General features: G+C 33.7%; 1 protein-coding gene across 11 annotated transcripts in view; it reads left to right on the top strand.

Moving 5' to 3' along the window:
- LOC143256160 (MAP/microtubule affinity-regulating kinase 3-like) overlaps positions 1–20,223 on the top strand; it is a 121,387-nt gene that overhangs the window by 13,238 nt on the left and 87,926 nt on the right. For 8 of the 11 annotated variants that reach the window (XM_076513056.1, XM_076512975.1, XM_076513050.1 and 5 more), the window contains 6 exons: positions 2,820–3,024; positions 4,105–4,212; positions 4,513–4,665; positions 15,010–15,063; positions 16,727–16,775; positions 19,394–19,459. In XM_076513056.1, the coding sequence (XP_076369171.1) occupies positions 4,150–4,212; positions 4,513–4,665; positions 15,010–15,063; positions 16,727–16,775; positions 19,394–19,459 (385 nt within the window). In that variant the 5' untranslated portion in view covers positions 2,820–3,024; positions 4,105–4,149. The remainder of the gene's footprint in view (positions 1–2,819; positions 3,025–4,104; positions 4,213–4,512; positions 4,666–15,009; positions 15,064–16,726; positions 16,776–19,393; positions 19,460–20,223) is intronic. The other 3 variants (XM_076513021.1, XM_076513032.1, XM_076513063.1) reach the window with 2 other exon arrangements.

Below are 20,223 nucleotides of genomic sequence, written 5' to 3' on the forward strand. Positions count from 1 at the left end.
CTATTCATAATATAATGTAATAAGTTATATCACTTGATAGATGAAAACCTTGACTTCCACTTGGTTATAAGTAATAAATAATTGAAGTATGAGAGAATTGTTAACCAGTTCCAAAACAGAGGGTGAGACTGGTGAGTGTGGAAAGATGGGTCTGATTTTATGTTTGTTGGTTCTGTAATGAAAGAAGATTGAAGGCAATGAAAATGATGGTTTGTCTGTTGTATTGTTGCAAAGTCTTTACATGGGAGAATTATTGGTTCTGTGGAGAATCAGAAAGGTTTACATGTAATAACTGATGAAAACTAAAGTATTTGGCTAAATGTTTGATGCTGATGAAAATTTAAAATAGGAGTTCTGGAAAAATTATAGAAACTTTGAGTTCAGGATCAGGGTGATCATTATCACATTGAGTAGAAGTTTGATAAGGTCTCGGAGTTTAGTGTGTTTTAGATTTGGTCCATCCAGTTCATTATTAAAGAAATTGCTTACTTTAAATAATTTTGGAGGTTTACTACATAAATTATTTTTTTCAAACATTTAAACTAAGAAAAAAGAGACTCGTAGTTTGAAGATTTTTTTTTATCTTGAGAATGGAAGAAATCTGAGTGATATAGTTCAGGTGTTAAAATTATTAGGGAGTTAGGATCAACTGCTTATTGGGATGGGAAAAGGGTTTTGAATACTTGAAAAATAATTTTGAAGATCTTGAAATGGAGAAACCAAGTATGAGGAGTGGAAATCCTGGCCCAAGCTGGTTATTAGGGAAAGTGCTTTCTTGTTAAAGAGTTATTAACTTATAGACTGTTATGCCAACTAATGTTATTTGTACTGGTAGGTTGAATATTTTTTTAGTTTCTGTTGAGCATTATCATAGATGTGAGGTGTTATACTGTATTTGAGTTGGGTTGACCTCTATAATCCAGATGGCCTTCTGTCACCTAGTCTTTGTATATGTTTTTATTAAATTGAAGGTACCCAATTATATTTTCAATGAATTTGAGTCGTAAGCACTCTTTAGATAGCTGGAATAAGGACAAACGTATTAATCTAAAATACAATTTATAGCTCCTTACATGTTATACCATGTTGAAGGAAGCCATTAGTTCCTTTTTAAGGTACTAGTTAAATCTGTTTTATGTTTATAGTGGTAAAAATTTCAAAGAGTCTGGTAAAAACTCTACAAAGTCATTAATTGAAATATCATAAGATTATTAAAAAAGGAAGAATTTAAAAAACCTGTAATTTGGAATTATAAAAAAAGCAAACAATGCTGGAGATACTGCAGATGTTATTTATTCAAATAACAAATCTCTGTTTTGACTCCACTAAATGTTGCTCATGGCAACAACATGGAGCCAAAATCGAAATTTACATAAATAATGTCCACAGTATCTCCAACCCTGTTTACTTTATTTCATTATTATCCCTGTTTGCAGGTTTTTAAATTACCAATTTTTTACTTATCTTTGCTGGATTTTTTCATACCCAACTATGTACAAAAAAATTACTTGATATACAGCAAATAATATATATTGTAATTTTCATCAACATAGCTTGTAGCTAGCTGATATGGTACTTAATTATTTACTGTAGCTATTGACTGTTTGATCACATTAGTTCAAGGTGTAAAATGTTAAGCCACAGCTGAAGATTTCCATGAGGAGATTTGGTTGAGAATATATTATTGTTTCTGTGTATTTAAATTATTTCTTTCTCTCTCTCTCTCTCTCTCTCTATATATATATATATATATATATATACATACACACACACACATAGTTGTAGTGAAAATAAATACATTTTAATGAAGTTAAATAAGCAAAATCACAATTAGTGCAGGATTTTTGTTCAATTATTTTTGTTTGAGCTTGTTTTTTAAGTTATAACAAACATATATATAATGCATAGTGATGAGCAAATATATGGTTAGACTAAGACACAAACCCCATTAAGCCTGCATAACATCTTACCAGTAGAAAAGGAGCCTTTTCAAATAAAACACATATCTAAAATATTACACAAAATAAACAATTGTCTTTTAACCCTTACTTAGGAGGAGTCCCTTTAAATTCCTTTTTGCAGAAGTCATTGTGCTGCAATCAAATTAAATAACTTTACTCTTGGTATATGTTAATGAAATTAGTATTAAAATTTATGTTATTATTCAAAGTCTTGCATCATACTTGGATGAAGTTGTTTATTTCAAAATTGACCTTTAAAAACTGTTTAAAACTTTAGATATATTGTCATGTGATAAATGAGCCAGAAACATTCTCCACATTAGCTCTCTATTTCTTCAGTAATATAGTGGCAGTTGAGGAAAGGTAAATCTGGACAATAAGATGCTTACATAACCTTTAGACTCATTCATTTAAAAGTTCTCTGAATGAATACAATTAAAACAAGTAATAAATTTTTTCAACCATTGATAGCTGCAATTTCCTCTTTCAACAAATTTGTTTGAGCTTCTTTCTTTCCATTTATACATTACATGACATTTAGAAATAGGTTATTTAACACTGCTTGCAATGGTTAATTTGAAATTAGTGCCAAATTGTCATGATGAAGTCCATTTAATTGATTGTAATATTGTTTGCTGTTTGATTTATTATAGCATTTACAATTGTTTCTTACCTAATTATTTTACAGTCAAAGATACAGTATAACTTTAGGTCTTAGTATTATATTTTGGTCAATTATGGATTATTTATATTTTAAAATGCATAATTAAATTGTTTACAATTTTTTAAAATATACGTCATACTTTGCATCCATTTTAAAGGCTTATGATATACACTGAACGAATAATTTGTTGATAGGTTGCTGATGTCTCCCACAAAGAAATTCCAGTGTGCCTTGAGGACACAGTTGACTTGTGTTGTGATGAAGAATAAGTGATAAAGGACAAGAAAGGAAAATAAAACATTAAAAATTAACTATATCAGAAAAGGAAAAACTAGCTTGGAAGTTACAAATTTAACACTAGGAAAAATTTTAAATATATTCTGAAAAAAAAATTAAAAGGTGTATATATATATTTTTTTCTTCTACTTCCTGATTAAAATTATTTCATTTCATTGCATGATGATGATAATTGCATTAGTGTTATTGTAGAGAAAATAAAAAATAATACATAAACATTTATCTTAAAAGAAACATTTGGTATCCTTTTGGGAGGTTCCAGAGATTATACAAGGACCCAGCATGGCCAGGTGGCTAATGTGCTCGACTAGTAATCTGAGGGTTGTGGGTTTGAATTCCCGTCTTGCCAAACATACTTGCCCTTTCAGGGGCATTACAATGTGGTGGTCAATCCCACTATTCATTGGTAAAAGAGCAGTCCAAGAGTTGGCAGTGGGTGGTGATAACTAGCTGCCTTACCTCTAGTCTTACATTGCTAAATTAGGGATGGCTGGTGCAGATAGCCCTCGTATAGCTTTGAACGAAATTCAAAAACAAAAAAATGATTAAGCAAATAAAATATGAAAGAAGAAGAAAATTATTTTTTATACTTAAAAATCACTTTGCACTCTAACTATTTTAACAGCTGGGTGCACATGACTACTATAGATAACATTTTTTATCAGAAAGACTTAACTAAATGTCATTTTTTGTGTACACAATACTTGTAAAACTTGAACTAAATTTTACAAGGTTTTGTGAGGGAAGGCTTAGAGTTACTATATGTTTATAGTGTGTCTTTCCTCAGTCAAATTGATACAAAATGTATCATCCTGTACTGAAAAGGTTACTCATTTGCCATAAGATATTTTTTGTAATAATAAAAAAGAGAAATGCTTTTTATTACTATAATCATAGTAGGTATTTTCAGTCATCATTTGGCACCTATCCGGAGTTTTTGTATTTGTAAATGATAATAGCATATATATGCACACAGTACAAGCTATAGATACTAATACTGTTTCTAATGCCTTACAATAAGTTTGTTGTTATCAGAGCGATAAAGAATACAAAAAAGCCTAGTAATTGTGTAATACCATTTGTAAAATATGATTGCATGAGGTTTTTCTGATTTTGTTATTAACTTCAGTATACTTTGAATATATATTGATATATATGTATTGTGTAAAAATCTGTTGACAGAATCATAGTACTGCTGAATTATCACGTGAATGTTAACCATTCTTAATGATGGCAGCTTTAACCAAAACACCCCTTCAGACTGTACATGAATCGGTCATTTCAGAGCAGGTAAGAGTTTTGTATTGAAATGTTTTAGTGCTTGACTAAAAGTTCTTAAAATAAAAGCTAACTGTTTGGAAACTAACTTAAGAATGTGTATAATGTGTAAATTTAAGAATTATTAGCTTATCTTTTAATTTTTGTGCAAAATTGATGTTTTTCAGAAGGTTAAGATGAAAAGTAATCTGTACTTTGTTATAGTTCTCATCATATGATAATGAGATACATATATTTGTAGGTTTGAAAAATAGCCTTGCATGATTGTGTAAATTAAGTGTACATCCCTTGTACCTATAAATATATCAACAGGTTGAAGAATCAACCTCTATCCAACGAAGTTCCATTTTAAGGAATAGGTCATCAGAAGAACCACATGTTGGAAGATACAGGCTTTTAAAAACAATAGGCAAAGGAAATTTTGCTAAAGTGAAATTAGCTAAACATATGCCAACTGGGAAAGAGGTAAGAAAAAACAACTAGAAATCTTTTAATTTAGATTGTAATTTGTATTAGTTAAATAATTAGACACTCAGGTTAAAAATGATGTCCAGAATCAAATTTATTTTTCAGTATTATGTCATTGCAATTTTTGGAAAAAAATTACAAGCTATTAAAACTTGTTCATACATGTATACCAAAACAGGTGAAGGAATTTCCAGTACGGTACTCTCCCTTCTCTCACAAGATTAGCTTTTCTTGTTATGCAAACTTTTTTGAAAGCATGCCACATGTCTTCATCCCTCCCTCTGTTAAAATCCAAATTTCCAACACATCTTTCATGTTAATTACTATGTGTCACCTCTCCATCAGTAGAAGAGAACTGTTATTATGTGATGCTTGTTAATACCTTTAGGCACCACCATTGAACTATCATTTCGTTTTTGGCAATGCTTGAGTACAGATGTTTTTAGAACAATTATTGTCCTAAAAGTGGTTTAATTTTTTTTTACTTTATTTTATTTCATTTCATTTTTATTTGAGAGCTTTTGATTTCTCATGTGTGCTGTACATTTTTTGTTGATTTGATATCATACATGAATTCCAATGTTGCTGTTACCACTTTGGCAATCTGGAAATAGAATGGTAAACCCACAGGAAAGACCACCAGAACTATTAAAAGTTCATGATGACCAAGGTTCTTGATCAAAAATATTGCTGTAATGTTATATCGGTGATGAAGAAATTGAGGTATGGATGCCCTCTCAAATCATTTGTTCTCAATGAAAGTCCATAGAAGAAAAAGAAAAGTATTAGCCTGTAAAAACTGCAGGCATGGGCAACCCATTGGGGTATTTCATGGCCTTTGTTTGTGAAGAGATGTAGCATTGTATGGAAAGTATGTTGTCTGTTATTTGTGCCCTTATTCTTCCTGTATTTTTTGAAGATTTTAAAGGTGTATGCAAACTATAATTTTGCTGTGATTTTCCTTACATTCTCAAAGATTCTATTAGCCCTTGTAAGTTTTCTTAGAGCTTGTATCTCAGGTATTGGTTATTTTATTTCTTGTTATTGTCTTTTTGTTTTTTAATTTCATTTTCTTTAGGTTTACACTGTTTTTGCCATCCTATTTAGTGATAACATTGATATGCCTGTCTTCTTTGGGTTTCAGATCATTCCACCCTTGTGACTTTTCAGACAGACTTCCACATTATGGACCAACAATTATGGTTCAACTTACCTACATGAGGGAACAAGCCCTCAAAATTTGCTATTCATTCTATTTTTGCCCTGTTTTCCAGGATTGGCCTCCCTTTTCCTATCTGAGGGTTTTCACAGGAACCTTATGGAGTATCTGTGGAGATTTTTCCTCTCTTCCCTTCCACTGTCAGTTGCATGTTGTCTTTAGCTAGGGCTCTACACATGTGGTTCACTTCTCTTCAGGTCTAATATGTGCTGCAGTGCTAAATTATGGTAGACCTGTTGTCCAGTTCCATATGTATGGATCATTCTTATGGCCCCATTTTTATGACATTTTGAGTTCAACACAATTACTGCATCTTTATTGTTGTGGGTGACTTCTGTCCAACAGGGGTGTGTCTTTACTTGTGAGAGATCCAATGCTCTATGGGTGTAGCTCCAAGCCCTGTTTCCTGACCTTACCCCTTTCTGGCTCTGTCTGTTACAGTTTCTCACAGTTCTGCTGTTCAATGTTTTTCACAGTAATATGTGGATTTTCCCTACTCCTCCTATAGCAATAGATGTTGTATCTGCTTCATGTAGGTTTTACTGCTAGTTTGCCAATTGTGGAACAGTATGTCATTTTAGAGCCTTGTCCATTGATCTTCCGTGTAATCTATTTGTATTGAGTGTTTGCCCCCTTGTTCAGAACTTTTATTCCATGTGGAAAGTTATTCCACGTGTTTATGAATATCTGGCTTTTTGCCGTTTCAGAATGGGATCCCCAGTTAGTTCTACTTGCCAGCTCCTTCTCAGAGATATGTGGGTGAGATGGTTGATCACTTTCCTAAGGTTCTTCCTTAATCCTCTCCAATACTTTTTTTTTCTGGATGTTTTCTTCAAAACTCATTTAGGTCTGACTCTACCTTCTATTATCACAGGTTCATTTCATTCCTTTTTTCTTCCAACCATACTTGCTCCCTCAATCCAGATATCTATGATCAATCCCATGCTGTACATTCTCCATCTTCCTACCTAGCTTTTTTTAGATCCTTGGCTGGATTTTTCCAGTTTATCTTGCAGAATATCTTCACATTTAGTCTATTCCATTTTCTCTTTGTTGGTAATCTATCTACTCTTTGGCATTGACTCAGGGTTTCTGAGCTACTTACCCAGTGGTTGTCTGTATCTCTGAGTGTCTCACATAGCTCTTTGAGAGGGGTTTTTTGGTCTTCTCAGTTTGGTTGTCAAGTGGTATTATTCAGTACCTTCTGCTTTCACATATCCACATGGATTTTGCTTTCCTTGTCTTTTCTATGTTGATCCATTCCTTCCATCTCTGTCAGCCACCAAGGCATCCATTGCTCCCTGTCTAAAACATGATAGTGGGCCTTCCTGTCCTTACCTTACCTATGTTTGCATCTCTGTCTGTATGTTTCCTGTTTCTCCTATCTTTGTGTATTTCTTTCTCCTCCCAACCTGCAGTCATTGTAGGCTGGATAATTTCATTCTCAGTGTCACCAGATCCTTGTACCACTTATCCATATAATGCTTTCCTTCCAACAGCCTTTGCTGCTCATGATTTTCAGGTCTCTCTTTTCCTACCAGCATATCCTCAATTTTTCATTTCTGCACACCTCATGATCTAGATGGACTCCTCTGACCTGTCTGTGTTCACTTGACTTCCTTTCCAGAGTCCTTGTAACTTCATTTACACCTGTTTTGCTCTTTGCAACCTTCCTCTTTCTGTGATTTTTTCCTAGTTAACTAAACTGCTTGGGTTTGATGTTTGCTCCAGATAGTTTATTCTTCCTATTTTCCTTCCCTGTGTGATCTCTTTCACTTTTCCTTACATTAAATACATTACCTTCTTTCACCTTGGTGTGGATTCTTGTACGTAAGGAACTCCCAGGGAAGGTTCTGTTCTTTATTTCCTGTGGGATCTAAACATCCACCCATGTGTTTACCACCCATGGGTAACCCATGAAGGGGAGGAGATGATCCTGGCAGTTGATAGGTCCAATCCTAACACACCACTTTGGCCTTGTTTTCCTGTAGACAAGCAGCCTTGGGGTGGCTCCCTAGGGTCAGTCAGCTAGTCCACTGTACTAGTATTGGATGTTCTCAACAGGTGTTGTGGACATTGTATGTGATGCTGGTGTTTAGGTATAGTGTTCACAAAACTTCTGGCATTGATAAAGTGTCCTTGTTTGGCACTGTAATGTGTTCCCTCATAGGGTTCCATGGTGAGTGGGGTCACTAGGCACTGAAATGTAACTTCTTTGTTATTGATACCCCTCTTTCCAACAAAACAAATGAAAATTAAATAATTGAAAAAAACAACAACAACTAATTGGAAAATGACCACACATGGACAACTCTGTACAGTCACCTTTACAGCCAGATTCTACACCTCAATTTCTGATTCTCCATTCCTTATCTGAGAAATCCTTGGGACAGGTGTTTCCATTTTTAATTCAGAAAGGATTAGAGGGACTTACTGGCTTCCTAAAGTTAGTAAAGAAGTTGTATTCTGGAGACATTTTGGTGGAAACATCTTCACCACAGCATACCAAACTCCTCTTGAAATCAAGAGCCATTGGGGATATACCCATTGAGGTTACTCCCCATGTGACTTTGAATTTTTTCCAGGGGAGTTATAGTTAAGAGTAATTTAAAGAACATTCTTGAGCCAAAAATCCTCTCTGGTTTCTCCAGCCAAGGCATTACTACGATATACATAATCTTTACCCGTAAAGACAGAATTATGGACTCTACTAATGTTCTGATATTAATGTTTACATCACCTCATTCTCCTGCCACTGTCAAAGCAAGTAATCTGAACTATAAGGTGGAATCTTACATTCCTAACCCTTACAGATATTTCTAGTGTCAGCAGTTTGGTCACTTGAAAACATCATGTCATGGTTCTTTGATATGTGCTCATTGTGATGGTAAAGACCACTATGCTTAGAAGTTCAACCTGGAACCACACTGAATTAACTGTAGTGGCCCACACCCCTCTTACTCTATTTCTTGTCCTAATAGGGTATAAGAGAAAGAGGTGCTATGCTTAAACATTGTTTATAATATAATCTACTCAGAAGTGAGGAAATTATAGTCCCCAACACTGTCTTAGACATATGCTGCTGCACTTCATTCCACTACCACAGTGGGAGTGCGTGTGTGTTTTCTTACAGCAAACCCACATCAGGCTATCTGCTGAGCCCACCGAGGGGAAGCAAACCCCTGATTTTATTGTTGTAAATCCGTAGACATACCGCTTCACTAGCAGTGGGCCAGTGGGAGTGCAGAGAGATCTTTACATGCCTCCAACAGAGTCATTTGCAAAATGTCTTAAGAATCTTGTGCCCTCCATAATTAAAAAAGTTGACACATCTATGTCTACTTCCATCTCTGCCCCTACTACTTCATCCAGTGACTGCCCAGTTTCACTTCCTTCAGGTTCAAATGTTTCCTCAGGTCCATCTTCTTCTGCAGCCTCGAAAAGAAAATTGACCATTTGTTCATGACCTCAGCCATTGGAATCTTTGTCCACAGGGCAGGTTCCTTTGAAGTTGTTAGATTTTCATTTAATGAAGAAAAAAAAATGTCTCAAACAGAATATCTCCCTGCCACATTATCCTCTACATAAATAACAATGGCTACTCTGATCCAGTGGAACTGTTGAGGTTTTCAATCAAATTTAGATAACATAAAGGATTTGAATCATTCTTATCATCCTGTGTGCCTCTCCTTACAGGAAATGTTTCTGAAACCTGCTGATACAGTCACCCTTCAGCAGGTTTCCATGTATAGAAACGACAGGTCATGATGGATGAGTGCATTTTAGGGTGATACTGTTGGTTGATCAGCACATGCCCAACCTGTCCATGTCACTTTGTGCACCCTTGGAGGCTATAGCCATCCATGTTTCCTTGGGTTGTACCATCACTATTTGTTCTTTCTTCCTGCCTCCTGAAGAGATCTATAATCAATCAGACCTTGATGCTCTCATTGAGCAGTTACCATCCCCATTTTTACTACTGGGGGATTTTAATGGTTATAATCCTCTTTGGGGTGGTACTAGTATTGATGGGAGGGGTTGTACTATAGAGCATATGCTCTTGGACCACAACCTGTCTTTCTTCAAAACTTGTTCTTATACTTATTTTCATGCACCTTGTCAGTCTTTTACTGCTATAGTTCTTTCTATCTGCTCCCCTTCACTTTTCACTTACTTTTCTTGGAGATTCGATGGTAGTCCATGGGGCAGTGATAGTTTTCCTATCATTTTGAGAGAGACTGGTTGTGATCGATGCCATCTGACCCTAGTGCCTCGATGGAAGTTGGACCAGGCTAACTGACCTTCTTTCACTACTCTCTCAGAACTTGATCCTGCCATTGATAGATGACTATGTGGCAGCAGTGCCTGACTGTATTGTTCAGATAGCTATTCAGTGTATTCCTAAAACCTCAACATGTTTCCCACACTATTCTTGTCTTTGGTGGAATCCTGCCTGCCACATGATGAGAATAGCTCAAAAATGGGCTTTCGTAGATATCTCACACTTATAAACTACATTGCATTTCAGCAGGTCTGTGCACGTGCTTAGCATTGCAGATGTCAAAACCAGAAGAAATCTTGGATTAAATACACCTCAAGCATTTCTTATACCACCAGTTCCAAAGTCATATGGGACAAAATTTGGAATGTTAGTGACCAGTATCCTTCTGCTCCCTTTCAGTCTTGTTCTCTGATAACCAGGAAATTGCTGATACCCAAAGCATTGCCAATACTCGGAGAAATCTTTACACATGCATCTAGCACTTCTGCTTCATTCTCATCTTTCTTAGCCATCAAAACATGGGCAGAATGATAGCCTCTTTCCTTTCAGGCTGATCATCTCTATGTCTACAATTACCCCCTTACACTGGTGCACCATCTCTCTTCAGCTTCTCTTGCTATTCTCTTGATTTTTTTAACTGGATCTGGCAGGAGAATGTTTTTCTTGCTGCTTGCTGCCAAGCTGTTTTACTCCTTTTTCATAAACATGGGAAGGATCCCAAGATTCCTTTGAACTACTGTCCAGTTGCTTTGACGAGCTGTCTCTGTAAGACCTTAGAGAGGGTGGTTAATGTTTGTCTTGTTTGGTTCCTTGAATCAAACAACCTCCTCTCACCCACTCAGTGTGGGTGTCAAAGACAGCACTCCACCAAAGACCACCTGATTCAACTTGACACATCAATCAGGTAAGACTTTTTCAAGAAACAGCACCTTGTTTCTTCATTTTTTTTTACATTGAGAAAGCTTCTGATACAACGTGGAGGTATGGTATCTTGCAAGACTTATATGGATTGTGTGGCAATTTACCAATTTTTATTAAAAAGATTTTAATGAATTGGCAATTTCAAGCCCATGTGGGTATGACACTTTCCCATTCTTTCTCACAGGAACTTGGAGTCCTTCCATTCCCATTTATACAGGTGGTTTGAAATCAGATGATTCTGTGGGTTTTGTCATTGTTTGCCATGATTTGGTTGTTGCACACAGAATCACCTCTACAATTTCTGTGTTGTCAAATTGTACATCATTTCTCTTGCCCTGAATCACATAGAAGCTATGCAGTACACAAACTGTACTATTTATACTGATTCATTTCGCTCTCTGTTAGCCCTGGAATAGCTCAAAGTCAGTTCTCAACTTATATTTGCTGATACTCAAAACTGACTGGCCTATTTTTTTCTTTTAACATCTACTTCTGTACTGTTCTTTTGTTGGTATTCGCAGTAACGAGGTTGCCAATACCACAGCTAAGCCTGTCTGCTCTAGCACTATCACTGCTGTGCCTGTTCCTTCTTTTGATATGGTCCTTTATTCAAGGCTCAGCTTTGTGTCAGTTGGCAGTTGACTTGGAGTGAGCAACGTCAAAACAAGCTTTTCCAAATAAAACCCTATATTGGACTTTGGGGGTCTTGTTTTCATAAGAATCAGAAAGAGGAAGTTGTCCTCGCTTGACTACATATTGGTCACAGTTTTTTAACTCATTGTTTTCTTTTATCTGGGACTGATGCATCAGTGTGTTGTTTGTGTGACACTGAGGTCGCAATAAGCCACATTTTACTGTCTTTCTGTCGTTATGACTCTTAACTATGGCACCATTTTAGACATGTTTTATCCCAAGGTTTACCCTTAACATTGAACAGTGTCATCGGCAATGGTGACACTGTCCACCTTACAAATTTTTTTAGTTTTTTAAAGATCATTGGCCCTATTTAACACTATTTAAGCTTATAATTCATAAATTAAATCTTTTTTATTATTCCTTTGTGAAGTAAAACTAGTTTGATATGAAATTAGAAAATGGCAGTGACATCAAATAACTCGAAACCAGGACTGGAAAGGCCAACTTCAGGTGACTAATGCTGGTGTTTGAATGTACCCGTTAGTCACCCTGGTGAGTTATGACCATTCAACTTATGCTACAGAATGTCCATTAAAACTAGTATTACTGTAATTTCTCTCTTACTGCTGCACACTAGATATAAAAATTGGATTTCTTGCTGTTTAAGTTTTAATTCAAAAATTCAACTTTGTCTTGTTTTACCTTGATTCCTTTTTACAAATTTTAATACTTTTACTTTTCTTTTAACTTTTAATTAGATGTTTGGTGCAGATTGTGTAGTTGCTTTGCAGCATAAAATGCCAAACCCACCCACCTATTATCTTCCATTCTCCCTTCTTATCTGCCTTTGGATTATATTCTACTATAAGGCATGTGGAGGACTTTGCACATATTCATCTCCCATTACCTGTATCACATTGCTGTTTCTGCTTTCTCAAGGTATTGCATATTGCATGTGGCTTTTCTCTTGACTTCTGTATGGCTGTTACATGAGGTAATGCATTCTTTTCTTTCAGACTCCTGCTTCAGTGTCACTTTGGATCCTGCTTTGTGACAAGTGGAACCTGACTAGATATTTTGTCTGTACTGAGAATGGATTCCAGTTAGATGGCTATGACCATTCAAATACATTAATTTATCAATTTCACAATGTAAGCCATGTTGATTTGTTTATTTCCATGATTGTATACACTCACTTTTAAGATGGGGTGTTTCATAAGCTCACTCAAGTGTACCTTCTTTGTGATACTTTCAGATAGCACCACTCATTGATGAGATGGGTAAAGCAGAAGTGGATTGCTGCCAATCCCTGTCATGCCTTGATTGATTAAATTGGTGGGGTCTGTTTTTATAAACAGCTTTGTGATACTTTATTGCACTTTCTTGGTTGTTGAAATCCCTGCAGATACCCAAATGCACTTTTTCCTTCCTTTCTTGTGGAGTATGAGAGTCTTTACCAGTTACAAGTTGATGGGATGGCTGACCTTAGAGACAACCTGCGAGATGGGTTCCATAAAGGTGGCTATAACCATTCAGGTTAGGGTAGGATGGCAGAGTTACAAGATCCCCCGGCTGGGTGAGTTTACCAGAGTTGAGAAGCCAAAATGCATTTCAGCCTTCTGATTGAGTGCCCTCCTATCTTCACATGGATATCTGTACCCAGCAAATACAGTTTTTGAGATAGAGTGAATAAATTACATAAGTCCTCACACAGGTTTCAAGTTGTTTATCTTCCCTTCTCAATTCCTCTTCTTTGTAGTGGGTCACAAAAGGTCTTTGTGGCATGTTTCTGTGCTGGGCATTCCTTCATTGTGAGATTGTTGATGACTTGGGTTGTTTCAGGCTTGTTCATGATCTCAGGGGTCAAGTTTCTGTAGGTTTCCTTCTGAATCTGGATGGCACATTGCTGGGTATCTTTTATTAGCGCATTTTATGTGTTACTGTAGTTTTCTGATAAGTTTCTTCTGGACTCTAGGATTTGATGTGAAGACAGTATAGGCCATTATCCTACCTTTTTGAAGATGTGAGTACCCAGTGATTTAGGTTTTGGATGTAGTTGACTTCCAAAGTGTTGTCCATCACCCCTAGCCACTCTTCATCTTGGAGCACATCATCTCTTACCCACCTTCCATTATGGGATTGAGTGACACTGCTTCTTTTATATCTCTTTGTCACACCATCCTCTGCTATGCAATTGTGCTCTCTTGTTCCACTATCTCTGAACCTTCTAACCTTATAACTTTTTGTGGTGAAGAGATACTTGTCTTAGATGTGGTGTGGTGTGGTGATCCTTCTCAGATCTTCTGATCTGTGGAGCTCAATTAAGGGGTGCCCTTCAAATACTCTCAGGGGATATGTCTACGTTTCTCTTGCACTGGTCCCTCCTCCAATTCAGAGTGGGTTTCAAGCTAATCTTGTGAGCAAAGAGAGAGTACTGTATAGGAAGTTACAATTTTTCTAAATTAAATGTATTTAAAAAAAAAATTTCTTCCATTTGCACTTCCCAACTTTTCTCCCAGATATTTCTGTTGCTCATAACTTTTGTCAATCTTTGAAATTATAGTTTGGTGGTGGTGCATAGAGAGAGTCACATGCATCGTGTGATACAGTGCTCTGCTATTGTTAGAGAGATGATGCATAGTGATTTACATGGGAGATGTGTTGGAAGTTTGGATTCCAACAGAAGGAGGGTTGAAGGCTTGTGGCATGCATTCAGAAAAAGTTCCCAAATAGAAAAAAATGAGAAAAGCTAACCATGGAAGGAAATGTGTGTTTCTCATGTAGCAAAGTCACATCAGGCTATTTGCTGAGTCCACTGAAGGAATCAAATTCTTGATTTTAGCATTGTAAATCCATAGTCTTACCACTGTACAACCACGGAACTGGAATGAAGTACCTGTTGGAAATATATTTTCATTTAGGAAGATATAACTTTCAAAATGTTACCTTTTATCTTTCAATTTTTATGAATATTTATAGCCTGCTCAGGAGCTGTTTAGTAGCTATAATATATTATAACTAGAAGTAACAGTAAGTCATTTGGTGAACACTTTTTATTGATATTTATTATTAGGAGTTTTTAAAGAAAGTTTGAAGAGTTAAAAGAGTTAAAGATTGAAAATTTATTATTACCAGTATGAATTTGCTTTGTTATCTGTGTGATGAAATGTTATGAGAAACCATTGAGCTTACTTTTGTAATAGTTTTGACTGCTGAATTAGCAGTAGTAGTAGATAGTGCCCACATTTATTTGTTTGTAGGCATTAGTTTGGGTCTTTTCCAGGTTGCAATTAAAATCATCGATAAGACACAACTTAATCAATCAAGCCTCCAGAAGGTAAAATGTTATTATGTTATTAAGCACATAATTTCAATGTTTGTGCAGTTTTTGAGAATGAAACAAACAATTATATCATTCTTTGATTGATTGTTTAGGCAGAGTATTCACGATGAAACTTTGTAGAATGGACAGCAACTGCTTGTTGTGGAGACACAAGTGTACAGGACGACATTTTGAAAGTCTTTCGCCTTTCGTCTTCAAGTCAACTTGCCGTCCATTCTACAAAGTTACAACAATGATATTAGCTTTTGTTATCCAGTAGTGTTTTTCAAAATTGGAACTCTATCTCGCACTACTAAAAGCTTATTGAGTCTTTATACAGAAATTTTCAGAATTATTTCTTTCCTCTTTCCACTAAATTTTCATTTGGGAATTGTGGGTTTTTTTGTTGTTTTTTTTTTAAAATGATCTTGTATTCTAAATTTCAGGATAAAGCTTTTCTTCTGTTCTTAATTTAAAATTCTCATTGGAGTAATTGGTCACTTTTCAATAAGCTGGTACATGGTATCTGAGACTGTTAATTTACTCTTGCTTAGAAATAGAATTTGTAAATTATTTCATGTTATATTTGATGATGCACCCATAATTTAGTTTTATATGCTAAATAATAATAGTAATAAAAATCCATTGACTGTCAATAGAATTTTCAAAGGTTTTATTTGGTTTAAAAAAAAGGCCTCAGTTAGTACTTATGTTACATATTATAATTTATCTCTGAGTCTCCAATTTATTACATTCCATAAGTTATGTATTACAACTTGAAATTGCCAGCAGTTTGAATTTAGAAGTTAATTGGATGTTGATACGTATCAAATTTATGGTATTTGCCATCAAGATTGATACACACAGTTTTCTTTCATAACTTATTTTAATATAAAAGCAATAGTACAATTTATAATAATGATTTATATGCAAAAGTTTTACAAACTTACAAACAATATGGTTAATGAGGAGCAAATTAATTCTGGGTTGATATTGTTACACTTTACTTAGTGTATAGACTTGCATCATTTGCAAGCTGACTTTTCACCGACAAAAATATCAGATGTCCTCATGGAAATACTGATGTTCAAAGGTAATTCTCATAAATTAAATGGTGTATAAAGTTTGAAATTATAAATGTTCCTGGTCAAATATCTGTAGTTTCCCATTTGATTAGTGTTTTTCACAATTACAGCATCTGAGGTTTATAATATACTCACTGTAGCAAACTAACAATATTTTACTCTCTCTCTATGTTGTGTTGGTTTCCTTTTATAAGCTTTAAAGTGAGGATCATTACAGTTCAGTTTGCAGTAATGTAAAATGTATTGTTGATTCTTACATTCGAGAATCTTCTACAAACTTAGAGAACAGGCAGGACTTTTGCAATACACACTTAGCAGTATAAGTCACATGCATTTATAAATATACATATAACTAAAACATCAATATTAAAATAAGTACATACTAGTAAATCTGTGACACTTATTGAAATAAATGATGGATTGGATAGTCTTTTTATCAGATATCATTTTCATATTCTATAAAAGGTCATCTCGCCATGATCTGCATTTATTTTTCTTGTATTAAAACTAAATGAAAACTATTGTGAACAAATTATTTCTGTTTGTTATTACTGTTGTTGTTTTTTATGCTTATTCTTATTTTTCATTTTCAGTTGTATAGGGAAGTGAAAATAATGAAAATGTTAGACCACCCAAATATAGGTAGGATTGATAAATTATTTTAAAATCTAGAAGCAGCTCAGTTAATTTAATATTCGCAAAAATTTCAACATAACAACAACCTTTTTTTTTAAATAATGCAAATATATGTATTTTTTGTAATTACACAAATTTTACTTTAAATGGAATGATGTAACCTCCCACCAATGTAATTAAATTTAAGTTACACTTTTCTTCCTACAGTGACTTCAGTTATAACATGAAACTGCATTTCTTAATCCTAAGTAGCTTTAAACTCATAACAGTTTACACATATTTATAATTAAACTTTATTGTTTTACTGCCCTTTGAACATGTCTAACTACCATCCACATCACTATAAGTTGTAAATAATTTTGGGAACATGTAGCTCACATTATTCTTTAAAATTACATTGCTCATGAGGTACTAGGAGTTGCTTATGTGCATGCCTTGTGAAACATATATTGTTGTTATTTTACATAATCTAATGTTAACTAACCTAAAATGATCCCTATTTTTACATTTTAGCCACTGTTATAACAAAAAAATAAAGAATAAACATGAAAAACAAGAAATAAGTACTTGTCCAATCTTCTTTTTTCTTACTGTTGATTGGCATTGAATATTAAACTTAATTTTTTATACTAATGGTAGTAGTACACTACACTACAGACTTAGTGTTTTGATATCTCAAGCATCTAATTTTAAACAGTGCTGCATTCAACATACCAAGTGACTCACTAAAATCTATATTTAGGAGTATATTTTTAATATTTACTTATGAATTAAGAAATTAAATCATACATATAAGATTAAAGTTTGAATTATAATATACAACTTGATGCCAGACTTATTGACATAAATTCTTAAAATAGTAGTTCAAAATATTTTGAATGCAAGTCAACAAACAAGATGACATGGCTTTTGACCTGTGACCCCAACACCAAAGGGTTAATAAAATTTTGAATGTAAGATGCTGAAATCTTGTGTCATGTACTCATGGGAATAGGGATAAAAGATCATAATGTATAAACATTTTTATTAGTTTCCTTGTAAGCTCCAGGTCAAGTTTTACTGCAAAACATATTTTTAGTGTTGGTGATGCATCTTGTTTTAAATTCACTATATATCTCTAGTGCTAAAATTAGCATGAACATTAAATTAGTCTATGTATCCCTATATTGACAAAATACTGAGAAACATTAATTTATGCCAAGAAAGCTTAAGCTAATGGTGATTTATGATGGTGCAAACTATTTTTTAAAAAAATCACGGTCACTTTATTGTATATAGTTCCTTCTTAGAGATAAAAAATTAAAGTTAAATAAATGAATATTTATTTTGCTGTTTTGTAAATGTTTTATTTTAGCTTTCATGTTCACTCTCTGTTTGGTTTTAATATAAGCCTGCATAGCATCATAGGGCTTCCAGAAATACAAAGTTTCCAGTGGTTCTTGTCTAATAATGTAAGAATGTAATGATGGTGTGCATTTGTAATTTTCCTAATCCTCTTTATTACAAGACTTGAGGTATTTTTAATTTAACATATATTTTCATACAACTTTATTTAGTTACAACTAGCTATAACCTGAAAAACATTTGCAGTAGTCTCCATGCTTGAATTTTTCTTATTCTATCACTTTTACTCATATGCAGGCAATATGTGTTAGATTGGTAAATCATAGTCAAAGAGACAAATTCATGTAGATGTAACTTTATTTAATGAAACTACATGTAAAGTTAAAAGTAAAGTGATGATATTTATAATAGTGTACAAAGTATGAAACAGTTATGAGCATTCAGTATACAGAATGGGTTTATGAGTTTACAAAAAAACTCACAAATTTGAAGAACAAAACCTATAGTAAAGAAGAAAGTAGCTAAAAGGTGTTAATAGTAGTCTATTTAATGAACTGATGCTAAGTTATTTCAAAGTAAAGTAAATGTGAAGTTGTAATGAAGGCAAACTTAGCTGAATATATATCTGAATACATGTTTAAAATGTGATAAGCATATGGTTTTAAATAAACTTCATTTGTGGATTTTAGACCTAAATAAACTGAAAAAGCCCATAAAAGTTATGTTTAGTGTAGTGGTGATTTTTTAGGAAATTATATATTGGAAAAAGTGTTTGTGTAAAATACCTTGTAAATCAAATATTGAAATCGAAGCCAGTCATCATATGATGACAACAACATTGTATCAAATAATTATTGCATTGAAAAGTTCAAGTAAAAAACAAGTAAGGTGATTTTAAATTGGAAAGTCAATATGCAATCTAGAGTCATTGATACAAAATGAAATGAAATTTGTAGTATTTGATTGGGAAATTTGCAAAGAACACTCTGGATAGACAAATGCAAGCATTCTATTTAAATAGATTGTTGTTTTAAAATTTTAATTTTAGGAATTTAAAAAATTTTGCTGATTTTGAATTTATTTAATTTCTGTGAGTTTGAAAAAACGTTTTTCAATTATAGCCTATTACTATTAAAAATAAAAGTAGCTACAGTTTTATATGGAAATTAAGAATAAGATAAAGACATTAAAATAAAATGTTAATGCTAAAGTGATTTTTGAATTGTTTGCAAAATTTTTAATAGTAAATTTGACCTAGATATATGTATACATTCTTCTAGTGAAACTCTATCAAGTTATAGAGACTGAAAAAACTTTGTATCTTGTAATGGAGTATGCAAGTGGAGGTAAAATGTTTTTTTTATTAATAAAATATTTTTAGAACAATTTGTATGCGAGCTTAACATAATGTAAGTAATTTATATATAATTTGTTCTCAAAAACAAATTTATTTATTTATTTAGCCAGCTTTAAGATACCTGTGTATTGAAAGGAAATTGATTTGAAGGAATAGTCTTTGTTTCTGCAAATCTTCAAATTGTAGGTTTTAGTAAAGTCTGTTTATTTTAGATTTTAATTTGCATACACCATGTTAATTCAGTGATAACCAGTATTGAACAGTGATCATATCTTCCCACAATAGTTACTCTGCAGTATATGAAGTGCTAACACAGATTTAAATTGATACTTTTTGTTGTTCCTGGCATTTCTTTTCTAATTTTAAACCGTTTGTGGGTTATGTCATTCAGATTAAGTTAAAAGATGTTGGGATGAGCAGCAGTTCAGTAAAGTGGGCAGTGATTGGTGTTTTTGTGTAGTGAAGTTTTTATTTACTACTTAGGTGAATATAAGTCTGTTCATGAGCATAATAGGACTTACAGATTTCATGTCAGTTTTTGTATAATGGTAGTTTTGGATGTTAAATCCATTCTATCTGTATTATTAACTTACTATCACATATATTTTTAACACTTTTCATAATGACTATAAAAAACAAAATGGGCACTGTTGTTATGAGTTCTATACCTGCAAAAAATGAAAGACAAGCAATTAACACAGCATTACATCCACCACTATACTGGTACAGATATGTAGATGACACAGTTGTGGG

The sequence above is a fragment of the Tachypleus tridentatus genome, chromosome 1 (assembly GCF_004210375.1).
Source record: "Tachypleus tridentatus isolate NWPU-2018 chromosome 1, ASM421037v1, whole genome shotgun sequence".
Lineage (NCBI taxonomy): Eukaryota > Metazoa > Arthropoda > Merostomata > Xiphosura > Limulidae > Tachypleus > Tachypleus tridentatus.